This window comes from Pithys albifrons, chromosome 19, assembly GCF_047495875.1.
Source record: "Pithys albifrons albifrons isolate INPA30051 chromosome 19, PitAlb_v1, whole genome shotgun sequence".
NCBI lineage: Eukaryota > Metazoa > Chordata > Aves > Passeriformes > Thamnophilidae > Pithys > Pithys albifrons.
This window is the reverse complement of record NC_092476.1, coordinates 4,110,095-4,132,434: the sequence shown is the minus strand read 5'-3', so window position 1 is coordinate 4,132,434 and position 22,340 is coordinate 4,110,095. Positions and strand designations below refer to the sequence as shown.

Sequence of the window (22,340 nt, the reverse complement as noted above, 5' to 3'; positions counted from 1 at the left end):
GGCCCTCGGGGACCGGATGGATCTCGGCCGCGCCGCCGGGAGCCGCCTCAACACCCGCGCTCCGGCCGCCGCCGGCGGGGACGGGTCGGTGTTTGCCGGTGCCATCCCGCTGCAGGTAAACACAGCACAGGCAGAGCAACGCCCCGGGACCTCCCGGCTGGGTCTGGAGTGGGACCCGGGGGAGCCCCCGGCTTGGGGGTGCCAGCGGCCGACCCCGCCCCGGCCGGGCACACGGGCATTTATTTACCTTGGGCTGTGCAGGACGCGGTGGCCATGCCAGCTGTGGCAACGCAGGTATACGGAGCAGGTCTTCCCGTAGCCCACCCAGCCCATCCCCGGCTTCTCGGAGCCCCCAGAGCTGCCCCCACCGGGACTTCTGCTGGCTGGAAACCCCCGTTGGTGCGGGCAGAGCAGCCTGAGCCCATGCTGGGTCCTGCGGGTGCCTTGCCCCTGCCAGGGTGGTCAGACCCATGGCTGCCCCCCTGGAGAAGGCCCTGGCACCCATCCAGGCCAGGAGGAGACTGTGGGGGGATGACTGGCAGGCCCTAGCCCTGCCCGAGGTGGGGGCAGAGCAGTGTCCTAGGGGAAACCCTGCAGGCAGCCGCCCACCCTGGCAGGGGACAGGGTGGGACCAGGGGGTGGCCAGCACTGACATGGTGGCTACCGGCTGCTGCCAGCCACACACTCTCCGATGCTCAGAGATAAGCAATGCCAGTGCCCTGCAGCTGCGGGCACCATGCTCCAGGCTATGTCTGGCACACACTGTCCTGCCAGTTCGGCTGTGGCACAGCTTGTCTGCCACAGTGACAGGGTATGTGTGTGCTGGGAGCACCAGGCGGGTGCAGCTGGTGGGGGACCACAGCCCGGCTGGCATGGGCCTAAGAAGGGCTCTGTGCTGCTGGGGGACCATGGGGGCTCCATTGCTCCCCTGTGCATGCTGGCCCTTGCATGGTACAGAGCAGTGCCCTCTGGCCCTGGGAGCAGGGCTGGGGTCGCTGGAGGATGAGGCAGCGCTCAGTGCCCCATGAGGGAAGAGCCCAGCTCCCCCTGAGCTCACCTGCCCACAGCCTCTGCCAGGACTGGGCACAGGTCCAGAGTGGCAATGCCAGCCAGCATCATTAGGCCTCGTTAAGGTGATGAGCTTTCACTGCTTCTGCTGTGCCAGGCTGCTTCTGTTCCGCCCGCCGCAGCCCAATTAGTGTCACATCCAGGAGGCAGCTCCTGCGGAGGCGACAGGCGCCCTTGGCATGGCCCTGCCCCAGAGCTGCCACACAGCTGAGACCAGGCATAGCTCAGCACAGGGCGGGCCAGGGAGCCCACTCGCAGCTCCCCCTGCACAAGTTGGGGGTGCAGGGCAGAACAGGGTGAAGACCCCCTGCTCAGCACAGTGCCAGGGGCGATGCCTTGCTCTGGGGGGCTCAGGACCCAGCCCAAGCCCTCGGCAGCAGAAAGGGGGTGCAAAAGCAGGACAGTAGGCCTGGTGCATGTTCACCTTTATTATATATTAAGATGGTGAATATTCCAGTTCTTTGATCCCTCATGGCCAGCACACACAGGGGTGCACAGGGCAGAGGGGCTGGTGCCCACAGCCCCTGCACGCTGGGCGGTCCAGGGCCAGGGGGCTGTGAGGGGCAGGGGGCTGCCCAGCCCCAGGGCAGGCGAGGTTGCAGAGCAGCACAGTGGGGGATGCCCCCACAGAGGCCAGGTCTGGCATGGGCACACTCTGGGTGAGTGAGTGCTGGGTCCCCGAGCAGACGGTGCCAGGCCCTGCCAGAGCTGGGGCTGGCTGAGGTGCATCCCCTGCTCTCATTGGTATGAGGCACAATCCCTGAAGAGCCCAGCAGCCAGAGGCGCTGGGGAGTTTTGGCCAAGCAGAAGCAGGTGGCAAGAGGCCAGGAACAAGGTGGGGGTCCAGGCTGTGCTGGCGCTGGTGGGGAGCACGGCCACCAGAGGCACTGAGGGAGGGCAGGGCCTTGCACCCACTGCCCTAAGCTCGAGCCCCACAGCCAGAAGGGCACCCACCCCCTCAGCCCATGGGTTCTGCGATGAGGTACAGAGCCAGGCAGCCAATCCTGCTCCTCCCCGGGACAGCACAGTCCTACTCCTTGTGCATGTGAGGGACAGGGCTGAGGGCAGCAAGCACAGAACTCAAGGCCAGAAGTAGGGCAATGGGAAGACAGCAAAAAACCCCTATAAGAAATAGAAAACCAGTAGTGCAGAGATAATGGAGATACTGAGAATAGGGGTGAGAGGAGACTGGAGTCTCTGGGGGAGTTGGCCACAGGTGCTGGCAAGGCACAGGAGTGGGGCCAAAATGAGAGGGAATGGTGCTGGCCCCAGAGAGGGGTTCTGGGATCTTGGGGGTGACCCACATGCTCATCCCCCTGGGGTGAGGCAGGGGCTCATCCCTCCAACTCAGGTGGTCACTTTGATCCCAAAATATTTGCGCAGCTGCTCCAGGAATATAAAGGTGAGAACAGTCTGAGGAACAAGGCGGACAGCAGCAGGAACAAAGCCCTGGAAGGGGACAGCAAGAAGAGGGAGAGTTAGCGTGGGCCTGGCCGTGGTGCTTCTGGCAGTGGCACACAAGCAGGCAGGCATCGGGCAGCGCTGGCCAGGCACACAACGTGGGCTGCAGAGCCACACCACAGCCACCTCAGTGCACATGGGCCTCAAAGGCCAACCCCTGTGTGCTTTACACATCAGTGCTGGCACCTGCACTCCCATATGGAAGCCTGACAAGGGCAATAGGGCTACAGCTGCAGTGTCTGAGTCCTGGCAAGGCCAGGGCCTGTGATGCCCTGGGACCAAGCCAGGGTCCAGCAGATGAAGGCCTGACACAGGAAGCAGCCAGGCCACCACAGCAGAGCGTGGAAGGCCACTGCCCCAGGACTGTTGTGGATGGCAACTCCCAGCCTGGCCCACCCCACACATCCCCAGCTGGGTACCTTGTAGAAGGCAAGGGGTCCAAGCTTGGCAGTTTCCATGGCACAGTGGATGATACCCTGGGGTGAGACGGCAAGAGATGAAGTGGGAGGGGCCAGGAGGCAGAGGATGGTGTGTAGAGAGCAGAGGACACGCAGCACTGAGGTGGGCAGGGTGGGTGACTCACCTGATACTCCCCATGGGAATTCATGAGGCGGGTCTTGAGCACATCCAGGGGCTGGCACAGGAACGTGGCACACCCGCCCTGCAGAGAATCAACAGAATCAGGAGATCCCAGTGCCACTGACTGCCGTGGTCACTGGAGAGACCTAGAGCCACACCTAGGCCCAACCCCAGGCCAGGAGCCTCCTGGAGCCACTGTGCTCAGCCCTGCTCAGTCCAAGCCCAGAGCAATGGCACTGGCAGCCCCAGTCTGGTACCCTGAGCCCGGCTGCGGGAAAACCAAACCCCAGCCCTGACTCCTGGCCCCTGCTCTGCTCACCGCGATGAAGCTGGACAGGAAGTGAGTGAAGATGTTGTCTGACAGCAACCCAGTGGCAAGAACCAGTTGCTTGGCCTGGTCATAACAGGAGAGCTGCAAGGACACTGTGAATCAGTGACCTGCTCCCCTTCCTCACCGCACCAGGGATCACCCCAGCACCTGCATCAGGCACCTCCTGCCCACCAGAGCTGTCCTACCTGCCCGATGGTGACAAGGGCCCCACGGAAGGATGCCGCAGTAGCTCCTGAGAAGAGTTTCTTCAGGCCCTCTGTGGACAGACAGATTGGGATCAGCATAGTCCCAGGCCATCACTCACACCCCATTCCACGCAGAGCCTTCTTCCCTGCTCAGGCTGTCTCCCAGACTCCTTCCACAGCTCTCCTTGAAACACACCACAGCAAACAGGATGCAGGGATAGGGGAGTACTTCAAAACAGCCCAACCTCCTCCCTGCCTCTGCTCATCACTTGTCCCACCTGCTCCACCCTCCTGCGCTTTTGCATCGCAGCTCCCAGCAGGTTGCCCTTTCCCACCAAGTGTGGGCAGGCTGCCAGGCCCTGCTAGACCTGGCGCAGACAGACAGTGTGATGGTGCCAGGTCCTGGATGCCCCTGGGCTCTCCAGCCCCAAGGGCAACCCTCAGCCCCTTTCCCTGCCCCGGCTAAGCAAACTCCCTGGGTCAGCTTTGCCCCGGCTCCCCGGTGTCTGTCAGGATACCGGAGTGGGCTCACCCATCCGGCTGGCACAGTCTCACCTTCCCGGAGGACACGGTACATGCCGTCCAGGACATGGGAATAACTGGAAGGAGCGAGAGGGCAAGGGATCAGGATCCGAGGCTCCCCAGCACGGCGGCAGACCCGCCGCTCTCCGCGGGCACCGCTGGCTCCGGGAGCTGCGGCCGCGGCCCAGACAGTACCGCCCCCGGTACCGGTGACCGGCCGAGCCGCCGGTGCGGTGCTGCCACCCGGCGGCCACGCGGACTCCCGGCCCCGGGAGCGCAGGACCATTTCCCTGCTGTCCCAGCCCTCACGGCCCCTGCAAACACCCCAGCCCTCTGCCTCAGTACCACCGGGAGTCACGGCACCCTCCGCCAGAGTGCCCCACTCACTTGCGACGCTGAGCCGGTGGCTGCTTCATATCGTTCTGCATTCTGGAAAGGAAGAGCATCGCAGGTGAGGAGGGGTCAGTGCTCCACTGTCTCCCCCACCCCCTGGGACTCCTGCCCAGGGCAGCAGGATTGTGTTGCCCGTTTGCAAAGGGACAAGAATGCCACCTCCAGCCCCACTCCCCCCACAAGGAGCTGTCACCAAACAACAGAACAGCTCCGGTCATCCTGAGCGCAGAGCTCCTGGGCCACTGACCGCAGGGCATGCTGGCCAGGGGAGATGTCAGGAGCACCCCAGCACTCCCCAGAATCCCAACTGCTGTTGTGCACTGGCCACAAGCTCCTGTCATGCAGACAGAACCGACCTGACATTCACCATGTCAGCCGGAGTCCCCACGAACCCGCCAGTGAAACCTGTATCAAAAGAAGAGCTGTGTCAGGAGAGTGTCCAGCCTGAGTGAGCCAGGGCTGAAGACCCCATTGCCTGGCTCACCTCCTGCTGCACCCAACAGCACTTTCTGGTAGAAGGGGGGAGGCCCCTGGCTGCCCTGGCTCAGGTGCTTCTTTGCGGTCTCATAAATGCCAAAGCGAGTCAAGGAATATGTCATCTGGAGGAGAGGGAAATGAGCAGCTGTGCCCCTGGCAGAGGGCAGCCCAGCAGCTCCAGCACCCATGGCAGGGGCTCTGCACTGGCCCTGGGGGCCCAGAGGCTAGCAGGGCATAGGAGCACTCACCTGCCGGCACAGCGAGGCGCTGAGCCCATTGTACAAAGCCAGGAAGCCGTCTGTGCGGATCACATGCATCGCCATCCCTGTCATCCGCATCTTCACCTCCTGCTGTGTCTGCAGGTGGACCTGGGGCAGGACGCAGCAGCATCAGCTCAGCGCCAGGCTGGGCAGGGACCAGAGTGCACCGGGCAGCAGACCAGGCACAAACATGAGCAGGTGTCAGGCTAACACGTCAGTGCTCGCACAGGAGCCAACAGCAATAGCTCGGGACTCCCCACACCTGAGCAGGACTCAGAGACTGGCTCAGCCTGGCATCAGAGGGCTAGAGGCAGTGAGGAAAGGGGAGTGCCCAGGCAACTGTCCACAGCCGTTCCCAGGCCCTGTCCTCAACATTGGGCTCCAAGGCAAGGGGTGGTGCCTGCTCCTCCCAGAAGAGCCCCAGGCCACCTCAGGGTGGGGGCATCCAGCAGCATGTGGGCGAGTAAGTGCCCAGCACAGGTTTGCTCAGAGGGACACAGCCGGGTCAGTGCAGTCACAGCCACACAAGGCAGGCCTCTGGAGCCACTTTCCCTCCTCCCCAGTGCAGGAATCAAAGAGGCAGGAAGAGAACCCCACACCGTCCAGGCGCTCTCCTTCCTGCCCCCAGCAGCCCAATCCTCCCCACCACCACCAGGGGCAATGTATGGCAGCAGGAGGCGCAGGGGGCTGGCCAGGACACAGGGCAGCCATGTCAGCTGGTGCCGGAGCATGCTTTGAGTGCTGCAAAGACCACGTGTGGGTGAAAGGTCCCAGGAGACAGGGAGAGCAAAGGGCCGCTGTCATGGGACCAGGCCTGGCTCCTGCTACAGAAGCCCAGCACAGCTGGGCTGTGGGACACGCCACAGGATGCTGGGAACAGCCACTGTCTCCCACGCAGGGTAACAGCAGGGGTGCAGGGGCCAGCCTGCAGTGCTGGTAAGGGGATTTGGGATGTCAGGGACCAGAGCATGTGGTGTGTAATGCAGCTGGCTGCAGGCAGCCTGGGGCAGAGGAAGTGGCCAGGCAGGTCAGGCAGAGCCATGCTGGGATGCACTCCACTGCCCGCTGTCCCAGGGCTGCAGGAAGGGCAGGCAGTCAGGCAGGGGAGGGGCTGGCCACGCTGTGGTTACTGACACACACTCAGCAGCCCGTGGGTGGCCAGTGGCTGCAGAGAGCCAGCCCAAGAGCACAAACACGCTCCGGGCTGGCTGGCTGGGGCCTCTCACTGGGGCCAAGGTCCAGAGGTGCAGTGACGTGCCCTTCGTCCCCTGTCCTGCTGGACCCCGAGGCCTCTTGTGCCTCACCAGGCCTGGCACCAGCCCCTGCTGCAGGGAGCTTGGGCCAAAGGCAGACCCATGTTCAGTATTCAGACGTGAACCCTCTGGCAAAACCACTCAGCCTTGGCTGGGCTGTTTGCAGCCCTGGGCGCTCTGGTGCTGTACATCTGCAAGGGACAGCATGAAGACACGGCCCCAATGTCACACCCGTCACACTGGCTGAGAGACAGACTGCGAGGCATGTGCCAGACTAATTCCCCTTCTTAGCGCCTTGCCAGGGCATCTCACAGGAGCTCCCATGGGCTGGCAGCCACCTCTGCTGGGCAGACAGGGCCAGCCAGGCACGGCAACAGACCAAACACTGAGGGAGGCGGCATCCCCTTGCCAGGGCTGGCTCCTCTCCTCTCCTGTGCCTGTGCCCAGCACATCTCCCTGTCCCTCCACACCATGGGGTGAGAAGGGACTGTCTGTCCCAGCCTCACCCACGGGCACAGCCCTGGGCACGGCAGGCCCTGGCCTGGGCTGGCCCTCCTGCTCCCCCTCCACAACCAGCCCAGCTGCCAGGCTCACCGCCACTTGGCCGGCGCACAAGGCTCCGGGCAGCACTGGCGTTCGTCCCGTCCGTGGGTGCTGGCAGCGCAGGGCGGCACGCGGTGCCCTTTGTGCAGAAGTGGGGATGCCAGGTCACCCTTGGCGCCTAGGTGACATCTTGGCCGGAGGGCTCAGCGCCCAGTGGGACAGTGTCCAGCACCACCAGCCCTGGAGCCACTGCTGTACCCAGGCATGGCAGGCCAAGGTGTCTTCCACAGCCCCCAGGGCAGGCACTCCAAGCTCCCCAGACCACTCAGCCCCACACATCTGTCCCTGCCCCTGTGCAGGGTCTGTGACCCCTCAGCCGTGTCCCTGCTCTCCAGGCCGTACTTGCCAGCCACGAGTGGGGAATCAGCCCCTCAGAACCAATCCCTGGCAGCTGTTTTCCTGGTCCTCTGCAGCTGTTCTCCAGTCCTGCAATCACTCTGAGACCCTCACAACTCTTCCCTATGCCCTCACAGCTGCTCCAGGACCCCTCAGAGCAGCTCTCTATCCCCTCAAAACCACTCTGGAAACCTCACAGTCACTCCCAGCCCCCTTAGAGACACTTCCTGTCCCCTCAAAGTCACTCTGGAACTCTCTTAGCCACCCTCCCTCACCCACTGCTGCTCTCGCAGGCAAGTCGCTCACAGCCAGTCCTGCTGCTGCTCCAGGACCCTCAGACCTGCTCCCTTGTCTCCTCACAGCCTCTCTGGAACTCTCACAGCTTACTCTCAGTCCACTCGGCCACCTCCCAACCCCTCGTCCTTCACCCATTCCGGGACCCTCACACTCACTGCCCAGATCCCCAAAGCAGCTCCCGATCCTCTCGCAACCTCTAATGGAGCCTCTCAGCCCCTTCCAGTGGCACAGAGCCCCCCACTGTCCCCTCACAGCCGCTCTGGAAGCCCCAGCTCCGCTCTCTGTCCCCTCACAGCCACCTCCTTCCCTGCAGCCCAGCCCCTCAGGCCCGCTCCCCGGCCCCCTCCAGTCTCCCCGGGACCCCCTCAGCCACTCTCAGCATCCCCCAACTCCCTCCGGGACCACCATCAGCCGCCTCCCCATCCCCTCATCGCACCCCCCACACCACCGCAGTCATTCAGAGCCGCTCCGCGCTCCCCAAACGCGCTCCCCGTCCCCCCTGGCGCACGCCCGCAGGCGGGCAAGGCCGGCCCGGTGGGGGCCTCTCACCTTCAGCAGGTCCAAGGGGTGGGTGCAGCAGGCGGCCCCGGACGACGCGAGGCCGCCGAAGTACCAGCGGGAGACGCGCTGCTCCGCCATGGGCGCCGCTCCTGCCACAGGCCCCGCCCCCGCCGCTAGGCCCCGCCCCCGCCGTTAGGCCCCGCCCCTCCCGGTACCGGGGCGGGGGCGTGGGCCCGGCCGGCGCTTCTCACCTCGGGGCTGGGCCAGGGGCACCGCACCCCCCCGGGGCAATGCCGTGGAGACCCCCGGCTCCAGAGTCCTCTCCACCTCATGCGCATCTCCGCGGCCGGTGGATTAATAATTAACGGGATTAACTAACGCGGATGTGAAGCCATCAGCAAAATAGCCGCGTGAAGACACAGGGCATGTGCGGGTACAAACGGCAGCGTTACCAGTGCAATCAGCAGCTCCGGAACACTCATTCCCACCCTGCACGTCTCCACAGCCCGGGGAAGTGGGTTCTTCCCGTTAATAACTAACGGGAGGTGAGAGCATCAGCAAGAGGCAGGGTGAGGAGGGGGGTGATGAGCCGGTACCAACTTCAGTACCTGAAGGGAGCCTACAAGAAAGATGGAGAGAGACTATTTACAAGAGCCTGGAGAGACAGAACAAGGGGGAATGGCTTCAAACTGAAAGAGTAGGTTTAGGTTAGATGTTAGGAACTCTTCCCTGTGAGGGTGGCGAGGCCCTGGCACAGGTTGCCCAGAGAAGTTGTGACTGCCCCAACCCTGGAAGTGTTCCAAGTCAGGTCAGATGGGGCTTGGAGCAACCTGGGCTGGTGAAAAGTGTCCCTGCCCATGGTGGAGGGTGGAACGAGATGATCTTTAAGGTTCCTTCCAACCTGCTCCATTCCATGATTCTATGAAATGGCAGCATTACCAGTGTACACACACAGAGCATAGGGATAATCAGAGCTGATATGGCGGAGACGAACCATTTTACAGGTTTGGGTTTTTTTATATTTATAAGGTAGAGTTCATGGTGATAGTGGAAGGAGGCAGCAGCTCTGCCAAACCAGTGCTTTTCAGGACAGTGCTCCCACCACGCCATGCGCTCGGAAAGGTCCAGGGCCCGGCTCAGGCAGCAGCTGTTGTGCCAGTCCCTCTGGAGTGAGGCTACTCCAGAACAACAGTCCCTCCTGCCGCCTCCAGCGCCGCTTTGATCTTCTCTGCTTCCTCCTTGGAGGCGTTTGCCTTGATCTCCTGCGGAAGGGACTCCACCAGCTTCTTCGCCTGTGGGAGGGACAAAGTACGAGGCTGTAAACTGGCTTTCACTAAGTGGATTATGGGATTTAGAGCCATGAGCCTGACCTCTGCTTAAGCTGACCGGGGAAACTCACTGACCAGTACAAACCCTGAGACTTTCACTTGAACTACAGCACATCCCACCAGAAGGCAGCTAAACCTGACTGTGAAAGACAGTATATCCACTGGTTTCCCAACAATTCACTGTTCTTAAATTCCTCCCAGAATGCGCGTGGTGCTCCCAGATATGCACCCCTGGCCTGTGCAGGAGTGGGTGCAAGCAGAGGCCCATTAGTGACCCACTGAGACAGTGGCTGCCCAGCGCTGGGCTAGTGGCTCAGTGCCAGTGTTTTGGTTCACATAACTGTGCCAGCAAGAGGGGAGGCCCAGTGCAGGGTTTGGACACAGCTGCACTGGGTAAAACAGAGCTCCAGCACAGAGTATGCTTGGCAACACATTATTTTGACAATTTAGGGTGTTCTCTCTGCTGTGGCACAGTGGGGCTTTAGCACCCACTGGACTGGCTGCTGCTGGCCTAATGTTTTGTCCTTTGGATTCCTGCTGGGCACCATGACAATATCTGTGGTGGCAGAAGCTGCTTTTTTTGCAGGGGTGAGCAGGCACAGCCAGTGCTCAGTGGGGCAGAAATGCCTTCAACTCACCAGGGCAGGATTCAGACAGGAGCCTGTTAGGCTAGCTGCAATGAGGGGAGGTGATACAACTCAGGTTATTCATTCCAGAACCCTGCTCACCAAGGCATGACTCCATTCTAAAGCAGCCCTGGTCAAGGGAAGCAGCTGTTCCTGGCGCCTGGCAGGAGGAAGAGCAGGGCCCAAGCCAAGCAGGATCCACGCAGCAGCAGTCACAGGGCAGAGGCAGCACATTCCCAACCCAGTCAGAACCCGGGGCTGGCAGTGACACAGGGTCAGTGTCTGGTGGGAGGCTCAACATGAGCTTCCTGAATCAAGGATGGCCTCAATCTGGTGTGTGCTGATCCCACATCTGTCTCATCACGCAGTTGGTGCTGCAGAACTGACCTGTTTGGGCCTCACCAGCTCCAAAAGTCCTCACTAGCTGTGCTCTCCTCCAAACTGTCAGCAGCCCTCTTTAAAACACATTGACTGGATGGCCATAAAATTTACAACAAAAGTGCATCAGCTCTGCAGGCAGAACCACTGTCAGCAGTCCATTGTTTTGTGGTTGTGTTTTAACCAAAGTACTCAGCCTGGCACGTCACACTCAAGGTTGCCAATATCCAGCACCTACAAACAGCCTGTCTGACAGGTGCCTCGTGCTAATCTGCTGATTGCATCCATTACAGGGTTTGGTATTTTCATGTTTGCTTGGGACCAATAATGGATGAACAACTTGCAGAGGAACCAGGTTGATGGTCAGATAATTATGCCCACAGGGCAGCCAAACTTGCACCTGTGCTACCGAGTTTCTCTGTTGGCTTTGCAAAACAGCAATATGAACAAGTCAGAAGATTATTTGCAAAACTTTCTGCTATCCCAGGTTACAACAGGCCACAAACTCTGCAATGCTCACCACTGCAGCTGGATAAATGGAAAGTGCTACTATTATCCCCAAGATATGGAAGCATCACCCAGTGCAGAACTGCAGCATGTTAGATACTTTGGCAGTAGCAGCTCCATCACCTGACCTGCTGACCCCACATCCTGGCTCAAGCCATAAGCTCAGACACTGCCCAGGCCCGTGAGGGGCCCATCCTCTCCAGAAAAGAGGAGGAAGCATCACTTACAAAGAGAAGATTCCTGAAAAGAGCTGGAAGCCTGGATTGCAAGATGTCTGAATTAGAGAAACTTGTCCAAATTCAGAAATACATTGGTCTTGGGAAAGGCAAGCCAAACCAAGCAGTAGTGAGAGACTCCTAAGCTCTGTAGGGAAATTCAGAGCAGCTCTCAGGTCTGAAGAAGCTGAGGCTGGCACGAAGCACTCTGAAGTCTATCCTTGGGTTTCCTCCTTCATTCTCCCACTTCTGCTAGGTGAAAACGCCAAAGACACAACCAAATCCTGATCCCCACTTGGTCCACATCTCTGCACTGAGGCGCACATAGGCAGATTGTGCTTCTGCACACACCAATCAGGCTCTCTTTGTATAGAGAGCCGAGGCTGCCGGACCCCTCTGGGCCTGGGGGAGCCCCTGCTCACCTGCACGAGGTTCACTCCAGGCACGAAATTCTTCACCTCCTTGATCAGCTTCACCTTGTCAGCGGGTTTCAGCTCCGTCAGCCGGACGGTGAAATGTGTTTTCTCCTTCTTGAGCGGGACCTCCTCCTCCTCCTGGAAGCAGGAGGAGTGCGGTGAAGCCCCGCGGCCACGTCCACCCGGTCCCCGCGGCCGGGCGCTCCGGGGCCGACACGGAGCGCCGAGGCCTCCCCCCCGCCGCTCCCGGTACCTGCGGAGCCGCCTGGGCGGGCTGGAGGGACCCTGCGGCGGCCGGGGGCATCACCGCCACGTCCGGGATCTTCAGCGTCTCCTGCGGGAAGAGCAGCGGCAGCGGCGGCCGGTCAGGTGGCGCACGCGGCCGGGCCGGGAAGGGCCGGGAGAAGCTGGGAAGGGCCAGGCCGCCCCAGCACCTACCTTGAGCAGCGCGTTGAGATCGGCCACCTCCAGCAGCGTGAGCCCCGCGATGTCCCGCACCAGCTGCCGCACTTTGGGCGAGTACTCCTTGGCGGCCGAGTCCAGCGGCGCCCCGGCCAGCGCTTCCGAGCGCCGCGCGGGGCTGGTGCCGAGTGCCCGCAGCGCGGTGGCGGCGGGGCCCGCGGGGCGCGGCGGGAGAACCGACACCGGCAGCGGGAGCGGGAGCCGGAGCCGCGCCCGGCGCGCCAAGGGCAGCGCCGCGGGCAGCACCGCGGGCAGCATCGGCATGGCGGCCCCAGCACTCCCAGCGCTCCGCCCCGCGCTCCCGGCGCGCCCCGCGCCCCGCACCGGCACAGCCAATGGTGCGGCACTGCCGCGGCTCCCACGGGAGGCGTGGGCAAAGCAGTCAGTAAGAATAAATCGATTACTGTTTATAATTACCAGTTCTAAACAAAAAAGCTTAAAAAGAATTTCATTTCTGTAGGAAGAGAAATTCTGTCCTCTCCAGAATGGTTGGAAGGAGAAATGGTTATTTTTCTACACTGTACACCATTGCTATAGCAGAATTGAAACACAATGAATGCAAATTAAAAGGTCTGGAAACCTTGACATTTTACCTTTTTCACCTCTACTAATGGCATTAAGCCGTTCTAAGGCTCCATAAAGCTTAATAATTTAGCGGGCTCTACCTACAGCAAAGAAACATTCTACAGAAATGCTGATTGACACTTTAGGAAGGAAACTCACATGAGCCAAAGCTCAGTGTGACTGAAGGTAGCCAGCACTGCAGGGCACGGCAAAAAGGGCTCTGTGCCCTGATGCCACCGCCACCCGCTGGCCCCGGTATGCCCTGGGTGCCGATGGGATGCCAGGACAGGCCTCCCCCCGCCCAGCACAGGAGGCTGCAGCTCGTTCCAACGCTTTATTGTCACCGTTCACGCTCGGTCTCCCCCGCGAGGGGTGGGGATGGGGATATGCCCGGCTCGGCTCGGGGCACTGGGGCCCAGAAGGTGCTGCAGGGAGCAGGACTCAGCGGGGACAGGGGGAAACTGGCGCCGGGGACTGGGCAGGGCTGGAGCACTGCTCCCTCAGGGCCCGTGGCCACAAACCCCAGGGAAATGGTAGGAACTGGCCAAGCTCCTGCCTGGCCCCAAGGGCTGCTGGTGGGGAAAGTGGAAGGGAGAGGGTGAGCCGGGGGCAGAAGCCCTGGGCTGCTGAGGGAACTGAGGGAGGGGCAGCAGCCCTGGGCGCAGGGGGCTGTGCCCCTGCTGCTTGGTCCCCAAAGCCAGCAAATGGAGCCTGTGGCCACACCGTCCCCGGAGCACGGGGCCAGGGGGCAAGAGCAGTCGAAGTACAGAGTGATTCCGGATCTGAGTAGTGTTACACAGGACCCCCAGGGTCCCCCATGCCCTGAGGCTACGATCAGTCAAATGAGATGAGCTGGGCCTCTCCACTGCCCGGGGGCTGCTGCACAGGGGCGGGTGCCGGTGGGGGCTGCTGCTGGGGGGGCCCCCCGGTTGGAGCCACCTGGAACAGACAAGGCGGCTTCATCAGCATGTGACTTTCTTAGAACACATGCCCCACTGGGTCCTGACCTCTGGGCTGGTGGCACTTACCTGTTGGTAGATGGGCTGCTGCCCAGGCATGTAGGACTGCTGGGCTGGAACGCTGCTCAGTGCTGTGTCCTGCCCTGGCAGGGCAGATATGAGACCCTGCTGGAGCGAAGGGGTGGGTGTCAGAGGGGCCAGAGGACACGCAGTGCCTGTGGGGCAGTAGTGACAGACCCCAGCCTCTGCCAGGGCTCTTTTAGGATGGCTCCATAGGCTGGAGCCCACCAGCACCTATCCCCTCGTGCCCAAGCAGGGAGCGCTCACCTGCATGCTGTAGGGCTGGTAGCCCATGGAGACGGACTGGCTGCCCATGTAGGCCATGGCACCTGACTGGGGGGCCTGGGACATGGCCGGGATGCTCTGCGACTGAGAGGCTGCACTCTGTGGGGAGAGGCTGGTGACAGGCGGCACAGGCAGTGATGGCTCACATCTCCAGCCAAGGCCCCAGAGCCTGGGACTGGCTCGAACCCTAGCCCATTTCCACAGCGAGAGCAGATCTGGAGATTTGAGACCAACCAGCCCATCCTTCCTCCTGCTCAGAGATCCCGTTGCCAAGATGGGGTACACTGCCCCAGCCCCCAAGAACCCCCCAGCCTGTACCCCAGCCGGCCGCAGGCTGTGCTGCCTCACTTGCCTGGTAGCCCTGTGTGGGCGTGGGCTGGTAGGACGAGTATGCCGGTGTGGTGGTGGGCACTGCTGTCCCCTGCTGAGCCCCCTGCCCACTGCCAGCCCCTGGCTGGTACATGTAGGCATTCACCATGCTGGGATCTGGGCAGAGAGGGCAGAGGTTGGAGCAACCACCCTGGGCTCACTCCTACTCCCGTGGGATGAGCTGCCCAACGTACCAGTCCCGGTGACGGGCATGGCAGTGTAAGGCCCTGTGCCCCCTTGTGCAGCCTGGTTCATGTACACGCTGTGCATCGGAGAGCCCTCCACGGAGCCAGCTGGACTGAAGGTGCCAGGGAAGCTGGTGGGCCCAGAGGGTTGGTAGATCACCCCGCTGGCTGCAGGCATGGCTTGGAGCTGGTGGAGAAGAAAAGCCAGCCTTAGGCTGCAGCCTCTGGGACCTGGCAGGAGGCTTCCTGGCCCAGCAACTCTACCTGGGCATAGGGCAATGAGAAGGCTGGCATCTGGGCTCTCATCTGGATGGTTTGCTTCTGCTGCTCCAGGCGAAGTTGTCTCTCCTTCTCCTGCTCCTGCAGTCGCTGAATGGCTAACTGACGCTGCATCTCCAGGTACTCCTGCGGGAGCAGGGCTGTGACAGCTGGGAGCCAGGACACTACAGACCCCCTTCCACCGGGACAGCCATCCCTGCCAGCCCTGGGCTGATCTATGGTGCAGGTAGGTATGGAATAGCCTGGACACACCCCTCTGCCTCACCTGCTTCTTCTGCCTCATGATCTCCAGCTTCTGGGCCAGCTGGATCTGGCGCTGCCGCTCTGCCTCCTCCGCTGCACGGCGCAACTTCTCCTGGTGCTCCTCCCGCAGCGCGTTCAGAGCCCCACGGGCATCCCGGATCTGGGCCAGCTTGTCCTGCAGGCCTTCGTAGTACACTGGGGAGGGAAGGGATAGTCTCAGGGACACCGGGACAGAATACTTGGACCACCCTGTACTCTGCACTAGTCTCCGGAGAGGCTGCATCACAGGATGCCAAGCCCAGGCACTGGGGAAGCCCCAGCAATCCCACACCCAGGGCCAGCAGCTCCCCCAGCTCTCACGCACGCCTGCGCTCATCCAGCTGGTTGAGCAGCTCCAGCAGTTGCGGATGCATGTTGTTGATGGACTGGAAAAGGGACAACACGGCAGAGTCATTGGTGATGCTGCGGCCTCGCATGTGGTTGCTCTTCATGCGGTTGACAAATGTGGTGACTGCGTTCTGCAGTGCCTTCAGGAACTGCTCATGGTTCTCCTCAGACTCGCCATTCTGGTACTGCTGCTGAAGGAAGAACAGGCCAGCTAGTCAGCCATGACCCCCTGGTGCCAAGAGCCAGCAACCAGCCTGCAGAGCCAAGGAGTTGGGTGTTTCTTGTCCCCTGGCAGGTTCCAGACCCAGGCCCGGGCCCTCACTCACCTCAACCACGCCGAGTGGCGGGGGGTGGGCCTCCCCAGGCTGCGCAGCCGGCTCTGTCAGTGACAGCGGTGCTGACGGCGTGGGGCTCTTGCGAACCTCTTCTTGTTTCTTCTCCCAGTAGTTGCGGTTCAGGTACCGAGCCAGCTGCCCAGGAGAGAAGATGAGCATTGCTACCTTGTGGGAGCGAGCCTGTGCCACAGACCAACAGGGCTGGGATCCTTACCTCTGGGTCAATGTCCTCAGCCAAGGGAGCAGAGGAATTCTGAAAGGAGACAAATAGGAAATGCAGGTCAGAGAAACCAGAGACCCCCAGGTCCCACACAGACCCCTGCCAGCCCCATGTCAGACATGGGCATGTATGACCACCGGTGCTGAGCACCAGGAAGAGCCTTAAAGGGGACACAAGCTGCAGCTCCAGGAAGGAGCAGAGGCACCTAAATGCCAGCTGGGAACAGACCTTTTTGCTCAAAACAGAGTAAAGGAGTAAGGGGTTGAATGGGGCAAATATTTTCCCTCAGAATGGGACTAAATTGGACACAAGCAGGGAAGACTCGAGTTTGGGAAGTGGCCTGTGTCCAGCCACCTCACAGCCAGGGCTCCCATGGACATACCACAGGTGGGGAGTAGAGTGTGCTGACAGGGGGAGCCGATGATGTGATGGGTGTGGGCTCAGCCTTAGGGTACATGGAGTAGGTTGTTTTCTGCCTCTGCAAAAGAGAAAATTGACAACTCAGGGTCTGTCCAGACTCCTCCAAACCAACTTCAATGCAGACCATGCCTGGCTCTGCTTTCACCCCCTCATTCCACAGGCCCTGAACATCGTTCATGCCAGGACATGCCCAGAGATATGTTATGGCCCAGCACACTTGGTCTGGAGAGCAATGACCTCTCCCAGATCCCAGCAGTGAACAAACCATTCTCTCCTTCTCCTCAGCCTCTGACTGAGACAAGGCAATAGCCAGCTGGAGCTCCTCTTCCTCTTGCAGAGCTGTCTCGTCACGCTTTGGAGGCAGCTGGAAGTGGAAAGATGAGGAGGTGGTCAGTAATGGGATCAACGAGCAGGTCAGGATCACCAGATCACCTACAGGGCAGCCACTCACCTGGGACTGCTGAGAGAGAGGGCTGGTCAGGTACTCAGGAGGCAGTTCAGAGGTGGCCGCAGCTTTACCCTCAGCCTTCCTGTAGTGAGAAGTGACAGTGTGGATTGAATGCTCCCTTCTTTGGACTACAGCCCTTGCTCTGCACAATATTCCAGTGGCAAACCTTGCCCCAGGGAAGGAAGGGAGCCCAGCCCACCAGGCACAAACTGGGAAGTGCCCTCACTCAGATCAGCAGGGAACTGGCTCCACATCATATTTCCCCCTCCCAGTCCCAGCTCTTGCATGCAAAGAAACCCACAACGAAGGGTACTGACTTGTTGAGATGCTCGTAGCAGGGCTCACAGACTCTCACTTCCTTCTCAATTCCAAACTTGGGGATAGTGGAATACTTGGAGGAGCATTTCCCACAGAAGATCTGCCCACAGGCCCGGCAGTGATGCTGTGAGGGACAGGAGACATGAGTGTGGTGGCAAGACACTCCTCCATTAGACCAACACCACTCAGAAACTCTCGGCATTTTCCTGCCAGCAACCAGGGAACGCAGTCTGTCCCCAACACACTTCCACACAGAGAGTCCTGCAGGGAGCAATGCCAGTCCCAAGGGCTGTGCAGGGCCAGGAAACCCAGAGGGGCAGGAGCAGCACCCACCTTCCGTGTCACAACACCAAACTGCACTCGGCACCTGTGACACTCCTCAGCATCCACCCAGTCTGGAGCCTGTCAGGGTCAAGGGAAATCGTGTAAGGAGGGGATAGAGCCTCGACGAGAGCATCTCCACTGAGTCTTTCAGGAGCTCCAATGATTAACAGGGCTCTTGTACACAGGGGAGACTGGAGGTCCGTCAACTCAACAGGAAATAGTAATCCCCACAAGTTATGTCCCCTTGAGTTCCTTAGAGATTATGACACTTTCCCAGTCAGCACAAGACTCTTTAGGAATGTGTCTGCACAGTGATCACTTCTGCAATGCCCTGCCATATTCAGTGTGGAAGACACTGCAAGGCCATCAAGAAAGAGGAATGATGGGACTGACTCCCCATCCTGGTCAGTTCTCCCAGCAAGGTCTCCACTCTGCATGAAATGGAGGAATGCAAGACCTGCAGGTTCGGCAGGGAGAGGACAGTAGGGCAGGTCTGTCCTGCAGTGCCAGCTCCCCCCACCACACAGCTCACCCTCTCAGCGGCAAACATGGCGTCGCTCTCCTTGAACTCTGGGAACACGTGACCTGCAGAAGAAGAGTACCATTGTGAGAGGAATCCTCTGGCACAGGGAGACCTTGGTGCTTACAGCCTCATGCTGTAGGTGGCAGGACGAATGTCAGATTCAGCTCAGCACTTGATTGGTATCTCACTCTGACACACTTGCATCAGTCTCCCCTCAGCCTCATTCTCAAGACAATCCCTGATTGTTTTCTTTACACACCCATAAGGGACATCAAGAACTTCTGGAGAAGGCCTCTTATTTCTCAAGACTTTGAACTGAGCATGGGGGGATAAAAAACCCATTGGGTGGGCAGGTAGGGCTGTGAGTCTCAGGCCTTGAATGGCCAGTGTGGCAACACCAGATCGAGGAGGACTGGCCCTCCAGGCTCTGCCACTGTCTGTGGTGGTTCTAGTGCAGAGGAGGCAGAGGCAGCAGCATGTCCCTGTCCTTTAAGGGGACACTGTTTTACTAGGACAGAAGGGAAAGTGTCACTCTGTCAGAAAGGGGGAGTGTGAACCCATCCTGGGAGCAGGAATGAAAGGCTGGGAGGAAGGAACTGCTCCACAGCAAATCCCTTCCCAGAGGACACAATGACTTGCTGCCAGTCTCCCCAAAAACATTTGCAGCTCCTGCTTTTCAGGTCTCCTTGCCAGCCATGAGCTGCTGGCTGGGCTGGAGGCCCAGAGCAAGGCAGCCATGGGGACCACGGGGCTGTCCCATCTCTGCAGTGGGATTCAGTCACCCCAAAGGGTTTGTTTGGTATCAGGCACCAAGGAAAAGCTCAATGCTGCAAGTCCCAGTTTTGTTCACACTAGGCAGGTCCTGCCAAGGCTCCTGCACAGCAGAGCCTGCTTGGCCAGGCATCCCCCAACCTGGGCCCACAGTCCTCACCTTCAACCTTCATTATCTGATAGGTGTCCTGCACCACCTTGTACTTGGGCTCATTGCGGAAGGCGTGAGCCCAGGCCTGGATGAGGTACAGGATCTTACTGCGGACACTTGTCTCCACTTGCCTCTGCACAGGAAGGGAGGAGAAAAACATTTGAGAAAAAGCCCAAAGGATGGTGTGAACCCTCCAAAGAGTGCCCAGAAATATCAGGGAGGAAAGAGAGACTTTAGAGTACTCAGGAGAGGCAAGAGCTGCTGGAAATCCACAGTGAGGATGATGCACAACACAGATGACAGACCCCTTCAGCTGCACCACTGCCCCCCTCCACACAAACAACAGAACCTCCTTTGGAGCAGCACAGACCAACTGAACAGGGCTGCAGCCTCCATGCGTTGAGCAGATGTCCAGGCTGGGCACAGGGACTCGGCCCACCCAGCAGTTCTCCCTCACGAGAGCTGCTCACCCCACACTCAGAACACGGTGGGACCTTCAGCTGCCCAGACCAGCACAGTGCTGGGAGTGCCTGGAACGTGTCAGCACCTCCAGCCCAGCAATATTCAAAGCAACCTCAGAATGTGACACAGTGAGGACAGCTGGGTCGCCTGGCCTTTGGAGGCAGGGGCAATGGTATCACAGTTCCAGGAGCTGTGGAAAACTTGGCAAACCTGTGCTGACCTCAGCCAGCCTTGGAGCTGCCCTGTCCTCAGCTGCCCAAGTCATCGCATCCACATGACCGGCTGCTCCAGAAATCCCCCACAAAGCACAGGAGCACTGTCAAGCTCCAATTTCAGCCAAGAGCTCAGCCCACAGAGCATGACTTACTGACAGTTCCCAGAGGCCCAACTTCTAGAACATTTGGCAAAATCCTGCATTTCATGTCACAGCCCTGAACTTCATTCCCTGGATCTGATCCAATCTCCTCAGCCCTTGGAGTGGCTGTGCTACCACACCTGGCTGTCCCACTGAAGCAGTGTTCCCTCCTCAGGAGAAGATCCTGCACAGAGACTGAGTCAGCCCTAACAGAAAGGTGACAGGAGAGACACCCTGCTCGGTGTGTGACGTGACAGGGCTAGGACAGCTCATCCTCCAAGGATCTGGGTCATCTGGCTGTTTGCTTCTGGTGGAAGACAGGAAGTCTAAGGAAGGAATACCATGATGCTAACAAGCTCTTGTCTGGGCATTGCTGTTCTGATCTGGGATCTGGAGACAGGAGTTCTCATTTCCACTTCACTCCCGGAATTCTCCAGTCCAAGGACACACAGAACTCCTGCAGGCATCAGACTGGTGGCAACTTGTAACAACATCTTGTCAGTGCCAGCAGCCAGGGTTGCCTCCTGCAGAACTCCTGACTAATTCCACAGATGAAATGGCCATGACACAGAGGAAGCTCCTGTTGCTTTTTGCTTTACCTACCCATGTGTCTCACACAGCTCTGTGGGAGGGAACTTACCTCACCACTGCCCAGGTCCTTGCCACAGGTGCCAGGCCATCACCTGGTTTCCTTTGCTGTCCCAAGACAAGCATTGCATCCAAGAGCATTTAGCATAGAGTGTCGCAGGCCTCTGCAGCACATTCCTGCCAGTTCCCACCACAAACCTCTGTTCCCAGCACATCTCCTCTCCCCAAAGATCCTCCTTCACTCTCTACACTCACTCCTTCACACCACATGATAGTTTGCTCTTTTTTGAAGTGCAATCCCAAGCTCCCTTCTGTTCCTTACCCAAAGGGAATGCAAAAGAGGACACAGAGAACACACACATTTTCTCCTGCTACTGGTGCTTTTCCAGAAAAAAAAGAGAGAAAAATAAATGGATTTACCTTGAGTATTTCCTTCAATTCCTCCATGGTCTGTTTATTGGCCACCTCATCATGGACTGTTTGGCCACAGTTTTTAACCACTGACTCCATGACCTGCAAGGGCCAAGAACAACATCAGCCCACAGTTTCCTGCCCTCTCTGAAACCCACGATGGCCCCAGGACACGTTAGGGGCTGAATCCAGGGCCCTATTTAAGCAATGAGGGACACTGGGGCCATGTCAATCCACACCCCACACCAGGAACTGGCTACCTTTCAACTCCACAGGCACCTGGGGGCCTCTCCTCTGTGGAGACCAATCCCAGACTACAGCTCAACTTCCAGCTTTGCCTGTTCCAAAGCCAAGACAGACCTGAAGCACAAAGGCCCTGGCCTGACCATCCTACACCCTCTGTGCCAGAGGCAGGAGGAGGCTGGCTCCACACCGCAGGCAGGGAGGCTGCGCAGTCTGAAGGCAGGACAGGCCCCCGTGGTGCTCCTGCTCTGGTGCTGTTACCTCCAGCGCGTACAGGGCCACGTGGGGATTCTTGTCATTCACTTTCTTCTTGATGGCGTTGACGGCGTATTTCGCTCTGGGTACAGAAGAGAGTACACATCCACAGGGGATCAAGGAGCTGAGAGGAGACCCCACCTGCTGCTGACAACCCGCCAACACCCACTGACACAAGGGCACAGTTAGCACAGGGGTACACAATTCCTTGGGGGAAACCAGAAAAGAATAAACACATTCAGGCTTGAGTTTCCCTAAGGATTTCAGGCCAGGGGTAATCTGCACCCCCTGAGGTCTGGGAAGCAGGTCAGCACATCGAGCCGTGCCGAACGGCCCTTCCACTGCTCTGATGGAAAGGCATAATGAGACACGTGCGCCCCCCGAGGGGTCCCACGGCAGAGCTGTGCCCACAGCGCTTCCCACAGCGCAGCAGCACTTACTGGGTGTCTCCCTGACGGATCATGTCGCAGATCTGAAGGATGGATTCCCAGTCCGTCTCCAGCAGGAGCTGGCTCGTAGCCTTATCTGCAAGGAACAACCGCCCCGTGCTGCGGTGAGCGGTTGCTCGCCACGGCTCCGCTCGGGGCGCGGCGCTCCCGGGTCTCGCGGATAAACCTGCGATGTCTCCCGGAAGGCACCGGCCCTCCCTCCCCTTTAAGACATGTCGCGGCGCTCGGTAACCTCGGCCCCACCGCTCCCGCTGCTCCCGGCTGGCACCGAGCCCTGACCCGGCCCGGCCCTGCCCGCTCCCGGGCCCGATCGCTGCGGACCCCGGCCCGGTCGAACAGCGCGACCCGGTCTGGTTCCCGCCCCGCGCGCCGAGGGAGCGGCGCCGGTACCGAGGAGCCGCTCGAAGGTGCCGCCGCCCCGTCCCATGGTGTGCGCCCGTCGCCGGCCCGGCCCGATCGCTCCGGCCCGATCTGTCCCCCGGCCCTCCGCGGTGCTTCCGCTTCCGGCTTCCGCCGGGGCGGGGCCGCTCCAGGGGGG

The 22,340-nt window shown here is 60.0% G+C and overlaps 3 protein-coding genes across 7 annotated transcripts; all 3 read right to left on the bottom strand.

Annotated features, from left to right (window-relative positions):
• Positions 1 to 1,476: 1,476 nt before the first annotated feature.
• Positions 1,477 to 8,434, bottom strand: SLC25A10 (solute carrier family 25 member 10). The gene is made up of 11 exons (XM_071573465.1): positions 8,315 to 8,434; positions 5,265 to 5,384; positions 5,024 to 5,138; positions 4,896 to 4,944; positions 4,534 to 4,575; positions 4,180 to 4,223; positions 3,625 to 3,695; positions 3,428 to 3,520; positions 3,113 to 3,190; positions 2,949 to 3,005; positions 1,477 to 2,517 (listed from the first exon to the last, which is right to left on the bottom strand). The coding sequence occupies exons 1-11, from the start codon at positions 8,402 to 8,404 to the stop codon at positions 2,416 to 2,418; spliced, it is 861 nt and encodes a 286-aa protein (XP_071429566.1). The 5' UTR covers positions 8,405 to 8,434; the 3' UTR covers positions 1,477 to 2,415.
• Positions 8,435 to 9,247: 813 nt separating this feature from the next.
• On the bottom strand, positions 9,248 to 12,516 carry MRPL12 (mitochondrial ribosomal protein L12). Its single transcript, XM_071573534.1, has 4 exons — positions 12,175 to 12,516; positions 11,990 to 12,070; positions 11,743 to 11,874; positions 9,248 to 9,558 (listed from the first exon to the last, which is right to left on the bottom strand). The coding sequence occupies exons 1-4, from the start codon at positions 12,460 to 12,462 to the stop codon at positions 9,442 to 9,444; spliced, it is 618 nt and encodes a 205-aa protein (XP_071429635.1). The 5' UTR covers positions 12,463 to 12,516; the 3' UTR covers positions 9,248 to 9,441.
• Positions 12,517 to 13,083: 567 nt separating this feature from the next.
• On the bottom strand, positions 13,084 to 22,312 carry HGS (hepatocyte growth factor-regulated tyrosine kinase substrate). 5 transcript variants are annotated; one of them, XM_071573630.1, is made up of 21 exons: positions 22,193 to 22,312; positions 21,794 to 21,878; positions 21,360 to 21,435; positions 20,865 to 20,957; positions 19,049 to 19,172; positions 18,127 to 18,179; positions 17,604 to 17,672; positions 17,270 to 17,394; positions 16,956 to 17,034; positions 16,770 to 16,868; positions 16,467 to 16,562; positions 16,079 to 16,117; positions 15,856 to 15,999; positions 15,507 to 15,720; positions 15,165 to 15,337; positions 14,885 to 15,025; positions 14,630 to 14,807; positions 14,419 to 14,552; positions 14,049 to 14,165; positions 13,791 to 13,889; positions 13,084 to 13,701 (listed from the first exon to the last, which is right to left on the bottom strand). In XM_071573630.1, the coding sequence occupies exons 1-21, from the start codon at positions 22,227 to 22,229 to the stop codon at positions 13,597 to 13,599; spliced, it is 2,280 nt and encodes a 759-aa protein (XP_071429731.1). In that variant the 5' UTR covers positions 22,230 to 22,312; the 3' UTR covers positions 13,084 to 13,596. The 5 variants fall into 5 exon arrangements, with proteins under 5 accessions (XP_071429731.1, XP_071429732.1, XP_071429733.1 ...); XM_071573631.1 differs by having other exon boundaries at positions 13,791 to 13,886; XM_071573632.1 differs by having other exon boundaries at positions 15,507 to 15,717.
• Positions 22,313 to 22,340: the final 28 nt, after the last annotated feature.